The following is a 23,201-nucleotide window of genomic DNA, read 5'->3' as shown; positions in this document are numbered from 1 at the left end:
GGCGACCTTAAGGCGATAGCATTAATTAGATGGGCAGTCTGTCTCTATATAGGACACCCCTGTCATTACGGTGACGTTACTGCTCCTGGCACTTCCTTGTTCAAAAGTTTTATTTTGACGATGGCTTGGTGAAAAGTTGGACACCGTTTTCGACACCTCGGCGTTGTTATTGTCAACTATTACCGGCATGGGTCATATGTGTCGTACACTCTTTCCCAAGTAGCGTGTAGCTCTCTCCGTTTGTCCCATGGCTGCAGTCACTAGAAGCTGGCTAACGTTGCACTGAGCGGCTCCGGAGAGGAAAAATATGTCCACGGCTAACGTTAGCGAAGACATCCGAGGGGAGTTTCCCCTCCACTCCGCCGTGTGGGAGAACGACTACAGGACGCTGGAGGAGCAGATCACGATACCTCAGGTTGGTAAAATACGGAATATGTGTCTCACCTTTCACCGGTGCTTGCTAGCTAAATGAAGCCTGGAGTGAGCTGTTAAGTCATCCGCAGCCATCCAGCAAAAGTAGGCCAGACGTGTTTACAGATGCTCCTCTGTGGCACACACACACGATGTTTGCAATGTTTACACGGACACAGCAATTCACCGATCAACAGGTTTGGACGTTTATTTAAAAAAAGCTGTTCATTCAGTCTTCTAACTAGAATTCATTGGATTACTCGAACACAGTTTATAATCTGACTAGATGTGATAATAAACGTTTTTCCAAATGTGTGTATATATATATATATATATATATATATATATATATATATATATATATATATATATATATTTGGAAAAACGTATTTGAAAAATGTGGTGTATTAGCAGACAGTTTACAAAATATGAATGTTTTATTATTATTATTATTATTATGAAGAGAATAGTGGTGATTATGTCTTGTCGTCTTCTCAGAGTCATTTCCTGTCAAACATGTAGCTGACTAATCTCACAAGTTAACTCTAAGTATTACTCATGTTTCAAAAGCATCTCTAATCTCATTGTGTTTTTACTCTCAGCAACCCATCACAGTTCATATTGTTTATTATGGACCGGTCGACTGGCTGTAGCAATGCTCATCACAAACACATTTACCTCAGTAGCATGACTCATTTGAGGACCAGACGTGATGCTCAGTCTTGTCGGTGTACTGACTGTTGCAGTCCTACATCATTGCCAGTGATGACCTAAATTAAAGGCGTAACTATGTCTGAGTTATAATATACAGGGCCTCTCTTAAAGGAAGTAGTAATATTACAAGCCCAGCATAACATGCTCCTTTTTTCATGGAACAAGTTGTCTTGTCTGTACTGTAGTATTTAACTGTGTAATCCAATGTTATTATACACATGAAGGTGCAGGAGAAACTGACGTGTGGGTCTCTCCTTGTTTTTCACAGAATGAAATTGAGGCCGTGGACCCCAGAGGCCGGACACCTCTGCACCTGGCTGTGTCGCTCGGGCATCTGGAGTCAGTGAGAGTCCTTCTGAGACACGGTGCTGAAGTGACTAAAGAAAACTGCATGAATTGGACAGGTTAGTCACACAAAAGTGGCTACATAACAAATACAGAATGCTGTAATGCCATGAATGTTTCCTTCACTTGCAGAAATGCTTTTTGAGACTCTGTGGGTTGTTTCATCACTTAGAGCCCTTCTCACATTATTCTCCATATCATCTGCTGGTAATGGGGTTTCTGATAAAACATGTCCATCCCTCTGACTGCAGTGGAACGTTTTCTCCCCGGTTAATGCCATCATTGTTGAGGTTTTCTAATGGATGGTTGCTACTTCTAAAGAACAGATGCTTTGCTTAAAAGGTTTAGTGGTTTGTTAGTTTGTAATTGTCTGTCTTTGTGTAGTGCTGCAGGAGGCCGTCAGCACCGGAGATCCGGAGATGGTTCAATTGGTGCTTCAACGCAGAGACTTCCTCAAAGCCTCCACTGCTCTGGGAGGAGTGCCTGAGCTGCTGGCAAAGATCCGAGAGGTTTTACTTTATACATTTTCTTGTTGTTCTTGTCATCCATCTGTAAACAATTACCGGCCAAGGAAATAATTGCTCTGTCCATCTTTTCTTCCATAGTCTCCAGACTTCTACACGGAAATGAAGTGGGAATTCACTAGTTGGAGTAAGTCCTTTTTGTATGCGTTGATGTATATCATGAAAGTGGAATGTGTGTGCATAGTAACATGTTCATGTAGTGCAAACAGGCTGGTTATCAACATTCAGTATGCAAAACAAAGTATCTCTATGTTTTATAATGTTGTGCCCTGCAATTAAATATCCGTTGCTAGTTACGAGGTTTGCAGAAAAACTGCATACCTGCCTTTTGGTGTTTGCTTTGGTTTAGTTATGAGTGACATTGTTTTTCATGTGTGGGACATTCATATGCTGTTGCTTCACAGTCCCTCTTCTGTCCCGGGTTTGTCCAAGTGATGTTTGTCGCATTTGGAAAAGTGGGGCGAGCCTGCGAGTGGATTCCACTCTTCTTGGCTTTGAAAACATGACTTGGACCAGAGGCCGTAGAAGCTACATCTTCCGAGGAGATGGTATGTGCACAAAAAAAGGGTTCTCTCTCTTATTTGTACTATTCTTGTAAAATGATATAAGTCTATCCATGCATTCATTTGTACAGATTCGTGTGCTGAGTTGATGGAGGTGAACCATGATGATAAAGTCGTGGAAACTGAACGCTTCAACATATCCCAAGAATTCGAGGACGTCACGCTAGAGTCAATGCAGCCAGCTGAGCAGGAAGTTGCCAAGAGGTTGACCACTTCTATTGTCAACACCTACTTGGACACCAAGGACATTGCTTTTGAGAGGCAAGAGTCACATCTTTTTCTGCAGATTTTTCTCACAACATGCACATATTAAACTTCCCTTGATCAGCCAAGATAAAAACTCCGGAGTGACAGTTTTTAATAAGTATTGGCATCTCATGGCATTCTCACCCTTAATGTGATTGCTCCCTGAGGGAGTTTACTGTGTAAACAGTGATACCACTTAGCTTATTAATTATTATTTTGCTCTGATGTCTATAATTCAATATAATTCTGGCAGCTATTTGTCTGGTATATTATTTACACTGACTTATTCATTCAGAGATTGTCTGACCCTGTGTAACCCTACAAACTAACTAATAGATATTAATAATGTGAGCAAATTTAACTCTGCATGTTGATTATGCATCATGTAATTATCTTGAGGTCACATACTGTCTCTATATAACCTTGCTTAATTTGGATAACGTCCTCAAACACAAGTGGCAGTTGATTTTGACTTGTCAAACACAAGTGCAACTAATAACATTAGCAATGGCTGCACTCCATAAAGGTGTTCGGTTGCTTAATGGAACATAGTCATCATTATAATTACAGTTGTGCTTCTCCTTCTCAACATGCTGGCATTTTACCATTGTGATGAGAGCATATCTTTCTGATTCACACTGATTCATAAATTATTGACGCATATCTATTTATATGGAACATATCTTAACTAAAACCAAAACGTAACGATGGGCTGCAACACTGCAAATTATTTAAATGCATTAACATTAACTTAAAATAGCCAATGTCTATAACTTGTATTGCATTCTTGCATTCTCTGTGTTATATCAAAAGTATATTATGGTGGATTTTGCCTGTAATGATGCTCTAGTTTTCACAAACTGTTTGTTTTTGTTTCTCACAGGAACAAGTCTGGGATTTGGGGCTGGAGAGCTGACAAAACTGAAATGGTCAATGGATTTGAAGCAAAGGTGAACAGGGTTTAAAACATTTTCTTTTTCAATACAACTAAATATTAGTTCCACAAAAAATGTGAAGCACACTTATAATAGTATATGACTTAAGATTCTGGTTGTTTTCTCAGGTTTTCAGTGTGAACAATGTAAATGTGGTAATCAGGACAAGGACCGAGCATCTTACAGACGAGGAGAAAGCTAGGATAAAAAGTACGTGGAAAATGGTCTACATGTATTACTCACTATATAACCTACAATTGACGGTAACTGAATCGGAAAGTTCTGAAATCAAACTTTTTTGTTCAAAGGTGAAAGAAACGTATTGGAGTCTCTGCTTGGGACTGTGGAGCAGCACATAAGTGCACAAGGGGTAAGACTCGCATTCTGTGTCTGCATTCAAGTTATTTGTTTTGTTCCCAGCTGGTTACTGATTTGATACGAGTGCTCAACTTTATAGGACTTCAATTCAGTTTCGTTTATATAGCCCAACATCACAAATACAAGTTTGCCTCGGAGGGCTTTACAATCTGTACACATGACATCCCTATCCCGGGACCTCACATCGGATAAGGAAAAACTCCCCCAATGAAGATAGTAAAAACCCTTTCACAGGACCTGACTCTGGAGTATGCAACTGCCACCAATCCCACTGCCATCACTCCAGAGGAATACTTTGATCCCGACTTTGACCTTGGGAACAGAGACATCGGCCGACCCATTGAACTGAGCATTCGAACACAGAAGTAAGAAAACGCTTCAAGGCCACAAAAACATCAAACTTTATTCTCAACTGCTGCACGTTTTTTTGTATTAATGAATTAAGTTGTGTGCACATTGCAACAGTGTTTCACTTTTAATATTATCTCACCCAGGTTCAAAGGTACATTGTGGATGAGCGAGGAACATCCTCTGTCTCTGGTGGAGCAGGTAACTCCCATTATCGACCTCATGGCTCGGACCAGTTCCCATTTTGCACGTCTACGAGACTTTGTAACCCTGAAGTTTCCTCCTGGGTTTCCTGTTAAAATAGGTATGTGACATTCCTATCAAGTTTAATAGAAGCTACACTTCCAAGAAGCATGTAAAGCTAACCCCTAGTCTCACCCTTTTCATTTTCTATATCTAATCTGTTGTCCTTTCATATGTTGCAGAGATTCCCCTGTTTCATGTCCTGAATGCCAGAATTACATTTGGTAATGTCAATAAATGCAGTACTGAGGAGGAGGCGAACGCAACACCAGCAGCCACACCAACATCCTCCGGAGAAGAGGAAGAAGCTGCAGGTCGCAGTACAGCCAGTTTAATCATTACATGTTTAAAATAGTCACATGTCTGTGATTCCTAAACCGCTTTTCTTTTTTCATCCATCCAGCACTGCCTCCGTTTCAGGTTTGTCCTTCAGTGTTTGAGGTGCCTGTCAGTTATAGTCGCAGAGGAGGCAGCCGACACACACCCATGTCCAACAACGACGAGGAGCTTTTGCAGTACGCCATCCATCAGAGCCTCCTGGAGACTCGCACCGTGCCAGGCCAGGTCAGAACCATAGTCACTCGGCTCTCTCGCCAATATCTCGACACGTACAGATCTGTTGTCGTCATTTTCTTTTGCGCTCCTCACAGTTTGCTGCATTCTTTAAATGTCCCTGCGGTTTGTATCATTGTAGGAGGGCGCTTGGGATGATACTGATGGGGAATCAACTGATGTAGTAATCAGTAGCCAGAGTGACAGGTAGGAACACAGGTTTGCATCTACATAATCACATGTGGGAGAAGGAACAGTCCTTGCTTCTCACTTGTCCTACGAGGATTTGGATGACACTGTATCAGTTCACCTCTTGTATGCGTGTCAGAGCAGCCAGAGCTGGATCTCACTTTCTCCTGTCAATGTCATTCTAGGAGTATCCCAGAGGGGGTGCTAGTGGAATTTGGAGACACCCTCAGCCCTGTCAGCTCCCCCTCTGCCTCAAGCCCCGACTCAGAGCTCCGCCTGGCCATGGAGCTCTCTGCACGAGCTCAAGAGGAAGAGAACAAGATGAGGATACAGGAGGAAGAGGACCTGGAGAGGATCTTGCAGCTATCACTCACTGAGAAGTAAATTGAATAAGGGGGAATAATAATGCAACCTTTCCAGATCCAGAAGAAACCACCACACCTCAATTTTCCTTCCTAACCACTGTAGTCATCTATGCAACTGCAGGTTTTCTTCTGTAGCAGATCATTCTTGCAAAGGCAATATCAGATTCCTGCTATCCAATATTTTCCAAAAGGTATTTTTGGTAAGAGCATACTCCTTTATACATTTCTATCTCAGCATAGTGAGGCTCCATCCTCAAACTCAATTCATGGACTCTTTCAGATAATTTCAGGTCTGTTCTGCGTTTTATTAATTTCCTATCCAAATCGGAATCACAGCAGCATCCCACGTGTGTTGATCCCTATCTTGTCCAGAGTGGGGCCAAATCAGTGTAGTTATGGTTCTATGAACAAAATGGCAACTCTGTCATGTTCTGACACTCAAATGTAGCACTTAAGGTCCAGAGCACTTTTTTTCATGCTACCTGTTGCATCAGTCCCTGGTGTCTAGATGGCTATAATGAAAACAGCCTAGCACAAGCTAAAAGTACTGTGGACCTAAAGAGACAGATCTGAGTGTTCACTATCATGAGTTCACTTCTACAGAGTCACTTTTTTGAGGACTAGGCTCACTGAATAACGGAAATCTCAGGGTTCCAATTTTACACATTTTCCCTTTGCTTCGGAATTAGTTTGTAAATGTATCGGAAATGTTTCCTTGGTGCGAAATCGTATCCCTCATGCATATCTATATGAATTCAGACAGCTGAGTTAATGGAATCAAAGGTTCATAAGTAGATGCATTTTCTCGTACTTTGTGAATGTACACTCTACAGATGGGTAAACAGAGGCATGCTGCTGTGAGAAACTTTAAATCCGATGCTTGTTAACATTGAAAAAGAACATATTTTTGTTAACCGTCACTGCACCTCAGTTAAACTGAATTGCAGAGAACAGTCGGTCTGTGGGCTTATATCTGTCTTGCAGTCACACAACCAATGCTGCAGAGATTATTCACATTTCTAAAGGCAGACGATGAGCTTTTTGTAGCCACAAACAACTGACCTCTGAGCAGAAGAAAAGACAGCATAGACTCAAGGTCAAGCATGTCTGCCATATTTAGGATTAGTTACTTCAGCATGTGCCATGGGATAGCTTTGATCTGAAACCACTTGGTGGAGGCAAGAGGTGGTGACAATTGTATGTGGTGCCACTAAACTTTTTGAACAAAACAATTTCTTCAATATTGTAACTTAAAAACAAGATGAAGAGGCTTCAGTTACACCGGGGTGATGCGGAGTGACATGCATTAACCACTATAGCTGCTTTCACTGACAACCAACCACTTATCAAAGGTCTCTTTGTGTAGCTTTGTCTGAAGGACTAATTATTATATAACGCTCCAGTTTCCAAACTGCTGAACCGCCAACTTTGGTTAATTTAATGCAGGTCTTTGTAATGCATCGTTCCACCTGCAAAGTTGTTTTTTTAATATGTTTTAAATTTTGAGAAAATGTTCTAAAATAAAAGCACTTTATTTCCATGAGAACTAAATGTGATTTTGTTCATATGCTTTATTTACAACATTTACAAACACAGCTGGTAACAAAATACACAACCACATATGCTTTTCGACTGAAATTAGTTTGATTTCTACATATTTATTGTTGTCGTTATTGTCAGGTCAAGTGTTGACCTCTTGAGGATAACATGATCTTGACATGATTTATCTGCATTAAATAGATTTTATGTTTGGCTAGCTAGTGAATATAAACCGCTAACAATAAAAATAGACTATGTTATTGTTGTCTAAATTATAGTTTAAATTGGGAGCCAGTTTCTGATGACTAATTTGATAGGGTATTTTTGTTTGTTCGATCAACTAACTAACAACTGTTTGTAGAGATTATCACAAAATCAAATGCAAAGAAGGGAAAGGCCACCGTCATCTGACTAATCAACCCAGAACAAAATGATAATGTGTACATGGATGTGAAATTGTATTTCAAGGGGGAAAAGTTATTTCTTGGTACCACTGGATTTAAATCGGCATGGATACCTGCTCACTTTGTAATCCCACTATTGTCAGTTAAATGTTTGCAGGACTCCACCTTTTAATATTTTTTAAGCAAAGGTTTAACAAAATGTACTTATTTACCACTGAGACTTAAAGTCTGTATGTGTCACACAAGCAAATTGGTTTCAGAGAAGTGATGTGCAGTTTATCATATTTACAGAAATAAATCTGACCAAATAGGTTTAATTGATGTAGAATTATGCAATGACCACCCATGTTATAATCCCAAATACTTTATATTTATTTAACGTTTGCAAAACTCCAGGCTTTGGACCAAATGTCCCTTAAATAGTAATACTTGGCCGTAAAAGCTAACAAACTACACCTTAACAGCAAGTTCAATTAAATAAATAAATAAAATAAATGCCATATCTGTTTACAGAGGTAAAGAAATTACAGCATATCAAACGAGGCAGGTGTGAGAGTGTAACTCATGCAAACGTACAGTTACTCTTCAATAACCTGATTTCATGACAAACGAAACCCCAGCTGATGGGTCATCATTGTGCAGCCTGAGTGTTTCCAGGTCGCTGTGATGGCGTAGCTCGGCTTCCCCGTCAGGAGGAGACTGAGCTCCTCGCTTCGCGTCTGTCTCACTGGCTTTACCTCCTCCAGGTTTCAGCGACGGGGCAGCGGCTTGTAGACACAGACCGCCATGACGATCATCAGCACCAGCAGCACTGCGAGGACGCTCCCCAGCGTGACTGTGAGCACGAGAACACACCACCGACAATAACGTCAGACTCGCGGGCAAATCACATTTTGGTTTTAAGTCTCCTATTGTCACGCAAGAGTAAAGACATTTAAAGTGCGTGAACGCCTCACGGGGTGCGTGAACGCCTCACGGGAGGCCTGACGTCACCTGTAGTCACGCATGGAGCCTTACCTAAGTTCTGCTTCTGAAGGACAACGTACGCTCTCTCGCTCAGCTTGGAGTCCTCTGGTTGTCCGTGAACTAACACAACGAGGCACATTATTAGTGTTTGTGGGATGACATGCGGCATCATAGCGGTGGAGGCTGGAGGCTGGAGGATGATGATGATGATGATGATGGTGGTGGTGGTGGCGGTGAGGCGTTTCTTCTTCCGCTGTCGGTTCTGGGTCCTAAAGCCGTTGTGTTATTGCATTCACTGTCAGAGCAACTATTAGCCCTTTTGATTAATCGATTTCTCGATTGACAGAATGTTAATTGACAACTATTTTGATAGGAGATTCATGAATTGAATGTTTTTCGGAAACACTTTATTGTTTACAGTCAGCGATTTCCTCGATAGCGCCAAAAAGTGAAAATAAATGTAAATACAAGAATAAGATGAATACAACATTATTGTAAATGGTGTTCTTTATAAATGATGAAATGCATGGGTGTCTTTTTACATTGTTGTATATCTTCATCTGGCCTCGCTGTGTTAAAGTCAGCTAATTTAATTTAAATTAGAAGTGTACCAACTGGACACTGCCTTCATTTATGGTCACAAGTGAAGATTATTTACTGAAACTAGACAATACAAAGCAGGCACATACTAAAAGGCAAACCCCAAATTAAACAGACGAGGTCAAAAAACTAGATCAGGATAATAATAAACAAAACTGACATGCTATCAGACAATATGGCACTCTGCAATATTCTAAGCCCACTGTAGTAGTTATATGAATAGTGGGGGAAAAAAAGCCATTTGAAGGTGTCAATTTGGGCTCTATGAAATGGGGATTGTGACTTTAACACACAAAAAATGTAATGAACCAAATGAGAAAACAATGGTCAGATTAAACAATAATGTAAATAATCGTTAACTGTAGCTCATATTTGATTGGTGGTTGTAGGGCTGCAACTAATGTCTGATGTGTAATGTATAATTAATTACGTAACCTGCAGATGATGTTCCCAATTAATTGTTAAATCTACAAATGTTGCAATATGCTCATCACAGTTTCTCAGAATTCAAGCTGACGTCTTAAAAACTGCTTGTTTTGTCCAACCAGTATTTGAAAACCCAAATATTTTGAGTTTATTATAATAAGACTGTAAGACTAATACAACTGGAATATTCACAGTTGAGAAGCTTCAACCAGTGGATTTATTTGACCATTTTGAAATTACTTATGTAATTTGTCAGTGTTATTTTTCAGACAATCAACAATTGATTAATCTTTTCAACAAGTGAAAAATTACACTGCCCGAGGGACAAGGGACTGAAAGCTGCAGGTGTTTCCAGGTTGTTTGACTGTGAAAATACAAAGTGTTTAAATTCTCTTCCCTCACTGTTAACCATCAAACAAGTGTGAGGGCCCCCCATCACATTTCCCCATTTCTGAAATGTCAAAGAGCAATGAAAAATAGATATAAAGGTCAAGCTCCTTGCGGTTATATCCTTACATAATTACACAGCATGACTGATGTATATGGCCTTTACCTTCATCCTCTATAGAACGTAAGAGCGCACACCACAGCAACACTTATGGCTCTTAATTATATGCCAGAGAAGCTTAATGAATGTTAGGAAATTTCACTCACGATGGCCTGGATTTTAATGGAGGGGCTTCCGAGATAAATTAATCAAAACAAGAAAACATTTTCTTACAGCATGAACTCAAAGGTCATGTTTTAATAGCAGATCCGAGGCCACTTAAACTGAATGAAACTGTTTTTATGCTATGAACTGAATCAAGAATGTACACTTGGTAGGAGCTAGCCTTAAGATCACATACAATAAGGTAATGCAGTCGATTTTTTGTTATAAACTACAAGAAGCCTATAACTTTGTTCTTTTGTTTGTATGTGCATTAATGGATTTGAACATTGCCATGACAGCACATGTATGAGAGCATTACTCACAGAGTTACACTTGATGTGATCCTGTCATTACCTCTTACCCCTCAAATGATTGTTTCACATTGATTCATCTACATAAAGCACACTGGAGTCATGTATTAACACAATACATCAGCTTTCCAAGACTCAACAGTTTCAGCTCAAAGCACCGCTGTGAGCTGTTAGTTGTATTCCTAATTGATGGCTTTAATAATAATTCACGGTTGATGACAAAGAGTGCTAATTTACTTTCTAATTTCTAATTAACTTCCTGTTGCATGTCTATTACACTATAGGACATTTTATACACACATACATACATACATACATACATACATATATATATATATATATATATATATATATATATATATATATATATATATATATATATATGTATATATACATACGATATAGGATGTTCTCCTGGCAGTTATGAATGCTTCAGTATTACATACTGAACTGTATAAAACCTTGAATTCCCCTTTTTATCTCCCCTGTACTTATATAGCTTCTGTCCTGTGTTTTATCGGGATGGATACACTGCAACATACAGTATCAGTAATTCTTTCCTTAAAATACGGGTTGTTGAGCTGTCCATGTTAGGTTGAGAAGAAACCGTCTATTTAGCAGTGTCTCTTTTATGTTTCTCCTGCTTGCCTGTTCTCTACTTCAATGGCAGTCCGTGAAACAAAAGGGCTTTGATCTGCATGTCCATCAACCAGCGGCTCTGAGGAATCAAATGTTGCAAACCACTTTCTACTCTCGTATGCGTTCATATTTGTCGTCCTTGAAGTGATCGGGCCTGGTTTACCTAGGAATAAAAATCTGTTGAATAAGTAAAGATATAATGTAATCGCGTGTGTGTGTGTGTGTGTGTGTGTGTTTGAAGGTAGAGGCTCCTCTATTTCCTTATATGTTGATGGATTCTGGATATTGCAAATTAGCTTGTTAATTAGAATATCTAATAGAGGTGAGCAGCACCAGCCGACAGCCATTACAAAGACATGAAGATCACCATATGGAGATTTACAAGAACACATTTCTCATGTGGTCTGCTACAGTACAATACCAAAAATGCAGTTCTTGTTGTTATATAGATAGTGGAATTTAACTTAATGTTGTCAGATGTTTTGTTTGTTTGTTCATATTCATATCTAACCTCTAGGAATGAAGATAAACACAACAATGAAATATGTAATGACTACTATAATTAATTTATACACATCTGATTAGTACATAAACCAGTTTGAAAAAGACTGAAATTACACAACAATCATCAAATTGCTCATCACATTACTCTCTGAATATAAATAAAGGATAAAGCGCTTTTAAATAAGTTGAGACACAAGTAATATGATGCCGTGTGTCAGCAAGAAGAAAAGAAAAAACATTTGAACAGTCTTAAATTTGAGTGAACACATTGGAAAGACACAATAGCAATACAACCTTTACAATGTTTGTACAAACAGTGTAATAGTTAGGCAGGTTAAGGCAAAAATAGTCTATCTTGAGTTAAATAAAGGCATCAGATAATTTGAATATAATAATTTTGAATATGAAGAACCAAAATATACTTACAGTTGTCACTCACTGTACATATTGTACTATATCTCCAGGCGGGACATATAGGATCTACTTTATACTGCTAATACTGAAACAATGCACTAAATTTTAAGTTTTAAAAAGATATATTTTCTGAAAATGAACTGATGGTCTTCGTCTGAGTGCCTCAGGTATCTCCATTACAAACACTTGTAGGGAAAAACAGATTATTTTTTTTTAGCAGATATATCCAGGAGCTATATTATATAGAAGCACTGTATTAAATAACTACTGGGAGCATTGTGTTACATTTTGATCCCATTTATTCTCTCACCTCTGCCTGTCCAGCAAAAACAAAACAGGTTTGGACTTAAGTCCAATACAAACCACACACAATATATTTTCAAATTGCCACACAACAATACAGCAGAGCTGGTAACACTTGGTGTGAAACACATTAGCTGACATACGGAGAGTATGTTGTCCACTGAGTTGTACATATTACATGAAATGACATGCAAAACACTGCTGACATGATTATTCTAGTGGCAAAAGAATTGTGTTGACCTCACAACAAGTGCAACACTGTGTTTCCATTGTTTCATCTAGCTTTCACATACAACAGAAAATATAGAACATAACAAGGGAAAACAGCCCCAGTCAATAGAAAAGATATGCTGAATGTCACATATAGAAAGTTACATTTATTTTCCTTGGCATATTGTTCTTGTGAGATAAAGACAGCTGATTGAGGGGGCATTATGTTTAGGTAACCGCCACCGACTCCTACAACCGCACAAATGCAACACTTGAAAATGGCAACATGTGAAGCTTCAAACTGTAGATCTGAACACACACAGTAAGGTATGAGTATAGCTATCTCAGTTCCTCTTGGAATTTCAAATTTAGCAGCATTTACCATTTTACAGAGTGTACATGTGCAGTAAAGGTGCAGCAGGTAACAGTCACAATGTCAGATAATGTTCCGGTTTGGTCACAAATAATAACTTAAGTAGAATTGTTTGAATAGAAGCTACAAGCAGGGATATTTTTCATGTGTTACGGTGTTTTTCTTCCTACGGCAGAGTAGCCATGTTGAGGCTGTCAGCGTGGATGTCTGGTATGGTTCTCTCTGGTCTGAGACACACGGCCAACCTCTGTGAAAAACCAGTTAGAAGGTCATTTAAAGCAAAATGTGTCAGACAGTTCATGTTTTCAGCATTTTGCACACTTTTTTTTCCCTCCCGCCTCCATTCACTGACCTGTTTGAGAGATCCAGGGGTCCACACCAGCTTGTAGACCATGTAGATGGGGATCCACATGAAGGACGAGAGGCCAATGAAGTATCCCACTATGATGCTCCAGTCAGGGTACTTATAGTCGAACAGCGTGAGGGGCGGCGCTTTCAGCAGAGAGCTCACTATGATATACTGAGAGGAGTCGGGATACATCATATTTACATATTAAAATTTCCATATGTAAATGTACTTTTATATTCTTATATATGAAAAGATATTGAGGAAGGGTAATATATCTGTCACACTTTCATACATTATACAATAAACATATAAAGGAAGTCTTGATAGTGTAATCATTGAAAATGTCAACAGAAAGACAACCAGAGAGATGGATGCTAATACGAGAGAAGGAGATCAAAGTAGATGTCGAGGAGGTTCATTTATATTTGCCTGAGTGTACAGGCACATGTACACGTTGGAGAGGTTTTGAGGAGGATATTTTATATAGATATAGGAGAGGATGTGCACATGTTGGCTTGCAAAAGGGCATTGGTTGATCAGAACTTGTTTTGTCCTGGTCCACTTCAGCCCATTGACTGAAATGGAAAACACTTATTTAATCTTATTAAAGGACACTATGTGGAATATGTATTATCCTGTGCTTCTTATTTATCCTAAATGTTAGCATTGCAGACATTTAGCTCCACTTGTTGTAAAGATCAGAATATTTAAAATCTTACCCCTAAAAATGCCGGACTGATGGCAACCCAGCACACCCGCCAGAATAATCCTGGAGATTTGCCCAACATGGACTGAATATCATTACTAAATCTTTTGATACCTGAAAGCAACAAAATAAACACAATATTTGTTTTTCATATGCTAACAAATGATTATCAAGGGTCATCAGTTCACATTTACAGACACAATAAACTGAATGCCAGTGAATTGATAATAATCTCTTGTTTACCGTAGAACCAGGAAACTGCGATGGCCTCAAGGAAACCGACAGCTATAATGGAGCATCCTACTCCAAATTCCTCCAGCAGCTTTACCACGTAGGCGCCACCCTGTCAATGACATGTACACTGACTAATAACACAATTCATCACCAGACTGCAGATGTCAGGTTTTAATTCACTAAAATGTGTCCGGAACAACATCAACATTGCAACAAATGGGATTTAAGTTAACTATCTGATCTAATAAGAGGTTGTTTGTTCTCATTGGTTAAACTAATTTAGAAAGTGAAGAACTTACATTTGTAAGGGTACTTAGAGAGCCCAAAAAGCAGACAACTACCAAGCCCAGAACAAAAAGTTCACGTCTTTGAGAGAACTGCTCTGGGTATTCATCCAACACAGCAGTGATGATGGCCTCCAGCCCACCAAACTGTAACACACAATAAGGTTGTTGTTGTATTATATTGAAGCTTCTAGATATTTAAATATGCATGAACCATTCAAAGAGACATACAAGTCAGTCAAATTAGCATCAATGAGACATAAAGCTTCCTGTGAAACATAAAGTGGGCACCATGTACGTCAGAGTTCACAGTGCGTACCGTGCTGTCCAGTCCCAGCATGATCATCATCACAAAAAAGATAATTGCAAAAAAGGTTGAGCCCATCATGTTTGCAATGGCTTCTGGGTAAGTGATGAAGAGTAAACTTGGTCCTGAAAACGTGAAGGTAGTGAATAGGAAGAGCGCAGGGTCAGTGTTTGATTTATTATTGAATTATCTTTTTTTAAACATACTTCAAAGTGCTCATTATGAAAATGAATTTACTGACCTTTGTCTTTCGCTACATCCTCCACCTCCACCTTCCTAATCTCTGCCATGTAGCCCAGCACCGTGAAGATCACGAACCCTGACACGAAGCTGGTCAGACAGTTCACCACACTCGTCACAATGGCGTCACTGTTGAAGAAGAAATTAAAACCTGTTCAGGGAAATGTAGCATAATAATTGTCAATCATAAAATTATTCTTCAAACTTAATTTTTGTATTTCTATCAGAAACACTTTTACAAAGTATTGCTGTCTGAGGTGGAAGCTGTTCAATGCTTTGCTGATTCTTCTGATCTTTGTTTAATGGGCTCCTTTTCTCTTCAGCTTTGTGTCCGACACATAAGGTCACTCCTCCTGGGCAGTGAAGAAAAATATTCCATCTCCAGGCAGCCTCCACAGAATTAGTCATATAAAATAACTGAATAAACATCTTTTGAAACTCACACTCCAAATGTAATTCCTGCCGGTATTTCTTATTTTCTACATTTAAGAAAACCTATGCTTTCAGTCAGAATTGGCAGTTTGTCAGGTACTTTGCAACTGAAAAGTATTTAGACATCTAATATTAAAAAATAAAAATAAAATACAATCAGTCAGTACAATTTAAAAACATCATTATCACACTGAGGAGTGATGCATTTTATTTTTGTGTTTGTAATATCTTTGATGGGTCAACATGTGGCAGTATCCAGTTTCATGATCTGTATGTTTACTACTGTTTCCTCACACCTCTGCTCCACTAATCACATCAGCCACACACACTATCAGTCATTCTGTACAGTTTAATTGATTATCCTGTGTACAGGTTGGCATTTATAATCACCATGTAGAATTCACCACTCCTGCAAATGAGCATTGTCTCGACCACACCATCATATTTAATGCATGAGCAATAAATCCCACAGCTTCTCTTAGAGTTCTGACCTAATACTGTGCACTAAATGCAATAAACTCAATCCTTAAATTCAACAGAAGGTGTTCAAGACACAAATGTAGGTTCAAATGACTCAGTGTGTCGTAGGTCTAAAGTTCAGCTCTTACCGATAGCAGTTATTTGTGAAAGGGTTGTAGCTGGAGAGAGCCAGGAGCACCCCGAACCCTGGCCCCAGAGAGAAGAATATCTGAGCAGCAGCATCCACCCACACCTAGAAAAAACAATAAAAGTGACAGAAAGAGACATTACACTGAGACGTAACGTTCTGGGATGCTTTGGGTTACTCTGGGCATTTAACAGCATAAAAAGAACCAAGTCGTACCTTTAATGTCACCCTCCAAATGAGGTTAATGTCTTTGTATTTTTGTGTTCTGATCACTCAGTATAATTTACCAAGCAGAAGTGGTGTTGATTTAGTCATATAAAAATCTAGTTGCCGCACAGCTGTATGCAGGGAGATCTGAAGGGCAGCACGCATTCGGCTTTAAAAAGAAGAGCGAAGCGTTGGATATTGGTGAGTGAGACAGAAAGAGAGGCCTTTGTTAATAGGTAGAAAATCTAAACTAATTATGCATCTTATTATCCTGCTCTGTGGCTTATTTATGCATCTCATTTGGTCTCATCCATATTCTTTTCCAAACAGAGCACTCACACATGTTTAGCAGACAACCACAGTGAGCTACAGAGGAAAATGAGGATGTTTAATAGATCTATACAAAATATTGGCAGATTATCTAGGGACTATGCGCAGAAATTAATGAAGGAACATATTAAACTACTGCTCAAAAGATCCAGATGTGTTAGTTCATGACACCAGTCCAGCAAGTTAAATCAGGAACTCCTAAATGTTGGCAGGACCGGGGTGAAACACATCTTAGTCGTATCATCTTGTACCAAAGTTATACACAGTGAATTGTGTGTATGATTCAAATTTTGTTTAGCTTAAAGATGCACTTCTGGGGGAAAACATCTCTGAGAGAAATGCTGGACTAACAATATAAGTATCTCTTCAGAATATTAAATTAAGAGTATGAAATAGGATTCTCAAAGGACCAAACATATGAGGCATAGCCACGTTTTTCTTGTTCAAGATGTCTAAATTGTATCATTTTCTGAAAAAAACAGGGGACTGCCCAACTTTGTTCAACTCACACTGGTCTCCAGCAGCTTCCCCCACTGGGGTTTCAGGTAAAACACCACCCCTCTCCAGGCTCCTGGCAGAGTGGCGCCTCGAATTAGCAGGATGAAAAGCACAATGTAGGGGAAGGTAGCGGTCACCCACACGACCTGTGGAAGAAAAGATGAATCAGGACGAGAAACAGAGATCGTAGATATATGATGCAGAAGATTCACATTCATCTTCTATGTTATTATGATGTTAAAGAAACAACAACGTGTTACCTTCCCTGAAGTCTTCACGCCCTTCCAGAGGCTGAAGTATACGATGGTGAAGATGAGAAAAAGGCAGAGCATCAACTGCCAGCGAACACCCCCGACGTTTTTCAGCCCTGATGACTTGTGGATCTGAAGAACATTCCTCCTGTGATGATAAAACACATCATCACGGTTTCAGCACGTAAGACCGACAATATTTGCGTAGAGCATTACTGTCAAGCTATTTCTACATGTGGTTTCTGTAACTCACACTTACATGCACTTACGTGTAAAATTCCTCTGCCGGAGACCTGGAGGAATTCGTCCAGGTGACGTTGTCAACGCCAAAATAGTTGGTGCAGTCGGGGGTGTTCCACGCATTATCACAGTTTGTCCAAGGCAGGATGGTGGCGAAAGAGGAGTAGAAGTAGAACAGGGCCCAGGCGATGATGGTATTGTAGTAGAAGGACACATACAGGGCGATGATACAAATGCTATATCCTACACCTGAAACAGCAGAGGGAGAGGAGAGAGAGACACCTGTGAAACGTCTCCAAAAGGATTCACTGGCTCTCTGAACGATCTGAATGTCTGCAGTATGAAACCGTACCTTTGAAAATGGGACAGATGTGTTTCCATATGGATATGGCTCCGGTTCTGTGAAACTGGCCCAGTGCCAACTCCATGTAAAAGAGTGGCACACCACCAAAGATGGCCATCAAAATGTAGGGAATAAGGAAAGCACCTGCACAAAGATGCATGAGGGAACATGTTATGTCGGGCTTTTTCACGAAGGTCATGAAAAGAATTGAGGATATTCATAAAATCATGAGGACTTAAGAGGGCTTGAATCCAAATTAAGAAATAAAAAATGAACAACGTTGCGAAAATTAGACTTCTCATTGGCCAATTTTTTCATATATTTTTTCATATTTCAGTTCTAAAGGGGATTTACAATAATCAAAATATTTGTTTGATCCAACCAGGAATAAGAGCCTACCATTAGAGGTATACGACCAAAACACTTTTGACAGATTTGACAGCTGTATTTTTCACAAACACAAAATAATCAAATAAAATGTCACATTTTCAACACAATCTTCAATTTATGCCGGGTTTTTTATTTTTTATAATTCACATTGTCTTGTCTTAATGCCTTTTTATATCTTCTGTGCAGTACTTTGAATTGTTTTGTTGAAAGGTGTTTTATGAATACACTTATATTGTTGTAATGTAACCCTTAGTTGTTAAACATTAAGCAAAGCACAACCTTTTCAGAACAAAATACATAACGACTAAACCGATCTGTGCAGAATGAGAAGAAAAAAAAAGATTCACTAAAATTAGAAATATTTCTGTGTAAAACGCTTGAAGCTCCTGTATTGTAAACAACATTATATAAAAAAAAGTGATGAAAGAAAAGTAGCTACATGGAAAAAAGTGTAACAACTTTTTAGTGATGTTTTTGCCCCAGTATGCATCTTCAGCACCATGGATAGTTTCTACACTCAGAGGCAGCTTGAGCCGGTTTTCAGGTCATTTGAGTGGAAATTCTGAGATTTCAACGATTTGAAGAAAATAAAAAAGTGTTTTCCAAGTGGTTTATTAGATAAGATTCCCCCTTACACAAATACTAACTTATGAAATGAAGCCGAATGGCGATGGTTTAAAAGATCTAAACCACTTACCGCCACCGTTTTGATAACATACGTACGGAAATCTCCAAACATTTCCCAAGTCCACCGCAAAACCAATGACAGACAAGAGAAAATCCATCTTTTTGCTCCATTTGTCCCTGGATTTGTCCCCCGTCTGAGTGATGGCCGGCACCGGGACCGCGTTGTTGGAGCTGTAGCCGGGATTAGGGGAGCCTTGGCGGGTCAGACTGCCGGCCATGACTGCAGAGTCCTGTCGGGGCATCGGACTGTGAAAAGTCAGTCAGAGGAGCAGCTCCACAGAGAGGGTCTCTCTCCTGTGGTCATGAGAGGGAGGAGTGGGAGGAGTTGATGGAGCTGCAGCTGACACTTGGGCTACCTGTGAGAGGAGACAGATCACGAAAGGAGTTTTTTTTACAGCCGCCTGGAACACACTTGAACAACCAAAAAAGGTCGAGCTGATTTAGCGGACCCGCTTGTGTGATTGCTAATCAATAAAATGGATTTGAATGAGTTGATGTGCTTTTAGCAAATTTAACAGCAACAGGGCGTGATCGTGTTCCTTCAATGACATTAATGTGTTCACCATGGTCACCTTATGCTAAATCAACTTCATTGTCGCAACTCACACATGCACAGCAGGCACCAGATTACTGAATTGGACTTTCCAGTATTTAACAATAGGTTTTGCATATGTCATTTGATATCAAGTGTCAGGGCCTTTTAACTGATAAATGAAACATTTTAAGTCAACTTGAGTTCTGAAATTCCACCAATATATGAAAAACAGTGACCAATGTTCTGTAAAAAGTTTCTACATGCTGCCAAGCTTTTAAATGCTCAGTTGGATTTTCACAATAAAATGGTGAGTTTATGATAAAACGTAGAATACAGTTTTTCTCAATCACTTTGGCTCTTCTTTTGCCTTAACATTCTCATTATTGTTTCATGACGTTACAACTCTATTGCATGTCTGCAGAAGGTAGCAACTCATCCTCAATCTAGTTATTGTTTCAATTGGCCAATGCCACCAAGATGAAAGTTGTCTTGTCATAGTGTAAGTCTTTTTTACCACGGCAGTGGTAACCTGGTAAATATGTCTTACACTGACTGTGCAGTGATGTTTTGTGCAGCTGAATGCTGCTGTGTATTGCGATGAGCTTTTTAGATTCAGATTTCGACCGTAGTTAAAAGTTTACTGTGCAATATACAGAAGAATTGACATGGACATGTGTATGTATGTAGTGGATGTATTTGTGTCACAATGTGTTTCATGTACTGTCAACAGACAAATAGCTCCAGCAATAAAAAGCTCTGCAGAAGTTCAATGAAAAACAACAAATTGTCATACATATTTATAGAATAATGTTTGACCTGACATATTTGATAACTGATTGGCTCATTTTGCATGTGATGGCTCAAATGATGAAAGAAGTTGCGAAGAGTATACAACTTAACTGAGAATCAACTCTTCAGTTTTGAACAGCAAGATATGTGCAAGTCTTTTTTATGCACAATTGCGTTTCCTCATTAGCATATGTGAACGTGAAATTTGCTTGAATGAGAAACTGAAATCTGTTGTAACAATGTTCAGATATTTGAACTTCTCATTCTCGAAGTTATCATAAAAAAATTGAGACAAAGCCAATTAGAAAAAAACTGTAAATTGGTTAAAAATAAAAATGAATGGTCCTGTTCAAGCCAAAAAGCTTGAAAAGGACCATTTGAACTTCCAAAAGTTTGATACAGAGAGCTAGAAATAGCACCTTGAGCCATCTTGGCTTCCTGATCCCATATTAATATAGTTTGGGGAATACAGCAGAAGACAATCACAGCAGCTTAACTGCACTCATTAGGAAAAACCCAATAAAAATACTTTGTAATCAAATCCACAGCTTTTAGCACAAAGCACTTTGAAAAGGCTGCTAACTGGATAATCAGAGACCAGCAGTCACGCAGGAGAGAGAGTGCATCAAATGAAGTTACGTTGGGAAATGGATATGACACAAAGATAGGAGGATCCAGCGCCACCATACAATTGTCACTTACTATAAAAGCCAAGTGGCAGCCAAACTGTCTGACCAGGTGTATGCATTTATACCTGAAGCTGGAAAATGCAGTTAATTCACTCATTTCTATAATGGAGATTGATGGAGATGCAAAGCCTGCAAAATAGATAGATAGATAGATAGATAGATATATAGATAGATAGATAGATAGATAGATAGATAGATAGATAGATAGATAGATAGATAGATAGATAGATAGATAGATAGATAGATAGATAGATCTCAGATTCCTCCAGATTCAACATGTCTTCTCATTGCCAGAGCGAGAACGGGGAAGGGTAAACAATCAGCCGGGGGAAAAGGCCGCGGTTGCTCAGCCGAGGTGTGGTGGCCCCTGAGGGTCAAAAGCATAACAACATAACAACAAACCACATAGCACTGGCCTTCTCTAATATACAATCCTGTCAATCTACATTGCCACATATGGGCAGAAGAACATCAGACTGACAGGAGCCTCTCCCGCATGCCCTGGTGCCTGTTAGAGCACGTCGAGTCTAATCACACATGGACATGTGCATGCTGGTCGTCTCTGACAGACAAACAGACATGGACATGACAGCGCTGCCATTTTTTAAATGTAAAATTGGATTTAGTTTTGAACTGTTTTCTGTAGGCCTCATTGTAAATTATTCTCATCTCTATTGTATCCTGAGCACAAACAGCTTTTCCTTTCTGATCATCTGCTGAAATGTGACAGCATCAATTCACATAGTTGAGTCCATATTCTTGAAGATTTCTCTCTTTACTGTTAATACAGGCTGTTGTTTATTGTGAGCATTGAGCTGACAAACACACACAAATAAACACACTGGTTCTCTCATTGACAAGTAAGCGAAGGAAAACGGGAGAAGAGCTCTTGTGTGTTTAATTACTCAGGCAGAAGTTCTGGTATGGCATTTAACACAATATGCTATTACCGCACATTATCTTAATCTAAGGTGTGAGTCATCCCAGCGAAGGGATCCTAGGTTGAAGAGGATGCTTGTGTGGAAAATTAAGAGAAGCAGTCGTTACAATGAAGCAGGAACGGCTCCTTCCTCTCAGGCAACACATTAACTGTTTTTTAAATTAAATTAATATTTTACATAATTACTCCTGGATGTCTGAAAAAGTTGAGTAATTGTTGTTTGGTCGAGTATTATCACGTAAAATGCCATGACTACAGGTCTCAACAAGAATTAGGACAAGGCATCACATCTTGACATGTTCATTCACAGAATACAGAACATGTGGATTTTGTTTGTTCTGAAACTATGAGGGCAGCTTTGGGGGTCCAGCCCAGCTCCTCTCAGGCTGTCACTCTGTGTTATTCCTCCATCCGTTCACCACCTGATCTACCTGACAGCTCAGTCCTGCAGGCAGAACTGGACTCGTGGCCCAATAAAAAAACTCCACACTCTGGTGCACTACCAACACCTCCTGCTCATATTTTGACTCAGGTGGTGATTTTCCTTCACACATACAATGATTGTTCTCACTCATCAAATACACACTTAAATGTGAAAATTGTTGCTGGATAGGAACACTGATTCTTATTTAGATTAAAGCTAAAAAGCTGATGTCCATAGCTGGTCTTTTTTCATCCTTGGGTGTCAAAAATGGCAAAGTCGCCATCTTCTGGAAAATGTGTGATAAACCCTTTTTGTAACTGACACCTTATAATAAGTAGAATCAAACATATCATAAGGATTAAACACCTTTGTAGAATTTCTTGGCACATTTTCAAATGTTTCTCAAACAAAAGTGTTGAAGTACATTTACAAATGTAAATTTGCATCAACATGTATTCAATTAAAATGTAGACGCACGGCAGCTTTGTTTTCTATGAGTTCAAACACAGATTAAAGTGTTTCGTTTATAACCGCTGTTAATGTTGACCCAGAAATTCAACCTGAT

The 23,201-nt window shown here is 39.2% G+C and overlaps 2 protein-coding genes across 2 annotated transcripts; one reads left to right on the top strand and one right to left on the bottom strand.

Annotated features, from left to right (window-relative positions):
• Positions 1–108: 108 nt before the first annotated feature.
• On the top strand, positions 109–7,353 carry ankrd13a (ankyrin repeat domain 13A). The gene is made up of 15 exons (XM_079222994.1): positions 109–415; positions 1,394–1,529; positions 1,855–1,979; positions 2,076–2,121; positions 2,399–2,542; positions 2,629–2,818; positions 3,687–3,753; positions 3,867–3,948; positions 4,047–4,108; positions 4,351–4,481; positions 4,611–4,768; positions 4,890–5,021; positions 5,111–5,271; positions 5,402–5,466; positions 5,634–7,353. The coding sequence occupies exons 1-15, from the start codon at positions 308–310 to the stop codon at positions 5,830–5,832; spliced, it is 1,806 nt and encodes a 601-aa protein (XP_079079120.1). The 5' UTR covers positions 109–307; the 3' UTR covers positions 5,833–7,353.
• A 5,967-nt stretch (positions 7,354–13,320) lies between these two features.
• On the bottom strand, positions 13,321–19,513 carry slc6a4b (solute carrier family 6 member 4b; the record flags this gene model as incomplete). The annotated part of the gene is made up of 13 exons (XM_079222348.1): positions 19,270–19,513; positions 18,192–18,326; positions 17,869–18,088; positions 17,609–17,747; positions 17,360–17,494; positions 16,315–16,418; positions 15,276–15,403; positions 15,047–15,159; positions 14,743–14,874; positions 14,453–14,552; positions 14,223–14,323; positions 13,507–13,674; positions 13,321–13,401 (listed from the first exon to the last, which is right to left on the bottom strand). The coding sequence occupies exons 1-13, from the start codon at positions 19,499–19,501 to the stop codon at positions 13,321–13,323; spliced, it is 1,788 nt and encodes a 595-aa protein (XP_079078474.1). The 5' UTR covers positions 19,502–19,513.
• Positions 19,514–23,201: the final 3,688 nt, after the last annotated feature.

Source organism: Taurulus bubalis, assembly GCF_910589615.1.
Source record: "Taurulus bubalis genome assembly, chromosome: 8".
Lineage (NCBI taxonomy): Eukaryota > Metazoa > Chordata > Actinopteri > Perciformes > Cottidae > Taurulus > Taurulus bubalis.
The sequence above is the reverse complement of the archived record's forward strand: the minus strand, read 5'-3'. Positions and strand labels throughout refer to the sequence as shown.

What these genes read in the sequence shown, in the direction of transcription:
- ankrd13a (XM_079222994.1), top strand. Translation starts at nt 308, where the DNA reads ATGTCCACGGCTAACGTTAGCGAAGACATCCGAGGGGAGTTTCCCCTC. An exon ending in TCAATGGATTTGAAGCAAAG is followed by an intron (nt 3,754 to 3,866) that starts GTGAACAGGGTT and finishes TTGTTTTCTCAG; the next exon opens with GTTTTCAGTGTGAACAATGT. An exon ending in GGAGAAAGCTAGGATAAAAA is followed by an intron (nt 3,949 to 4,046) that starts GTACGTGGAAAA and finishes TTTTGTTCAAAG; the next exon opens with GTGAAAGAAACGTATTGGAG.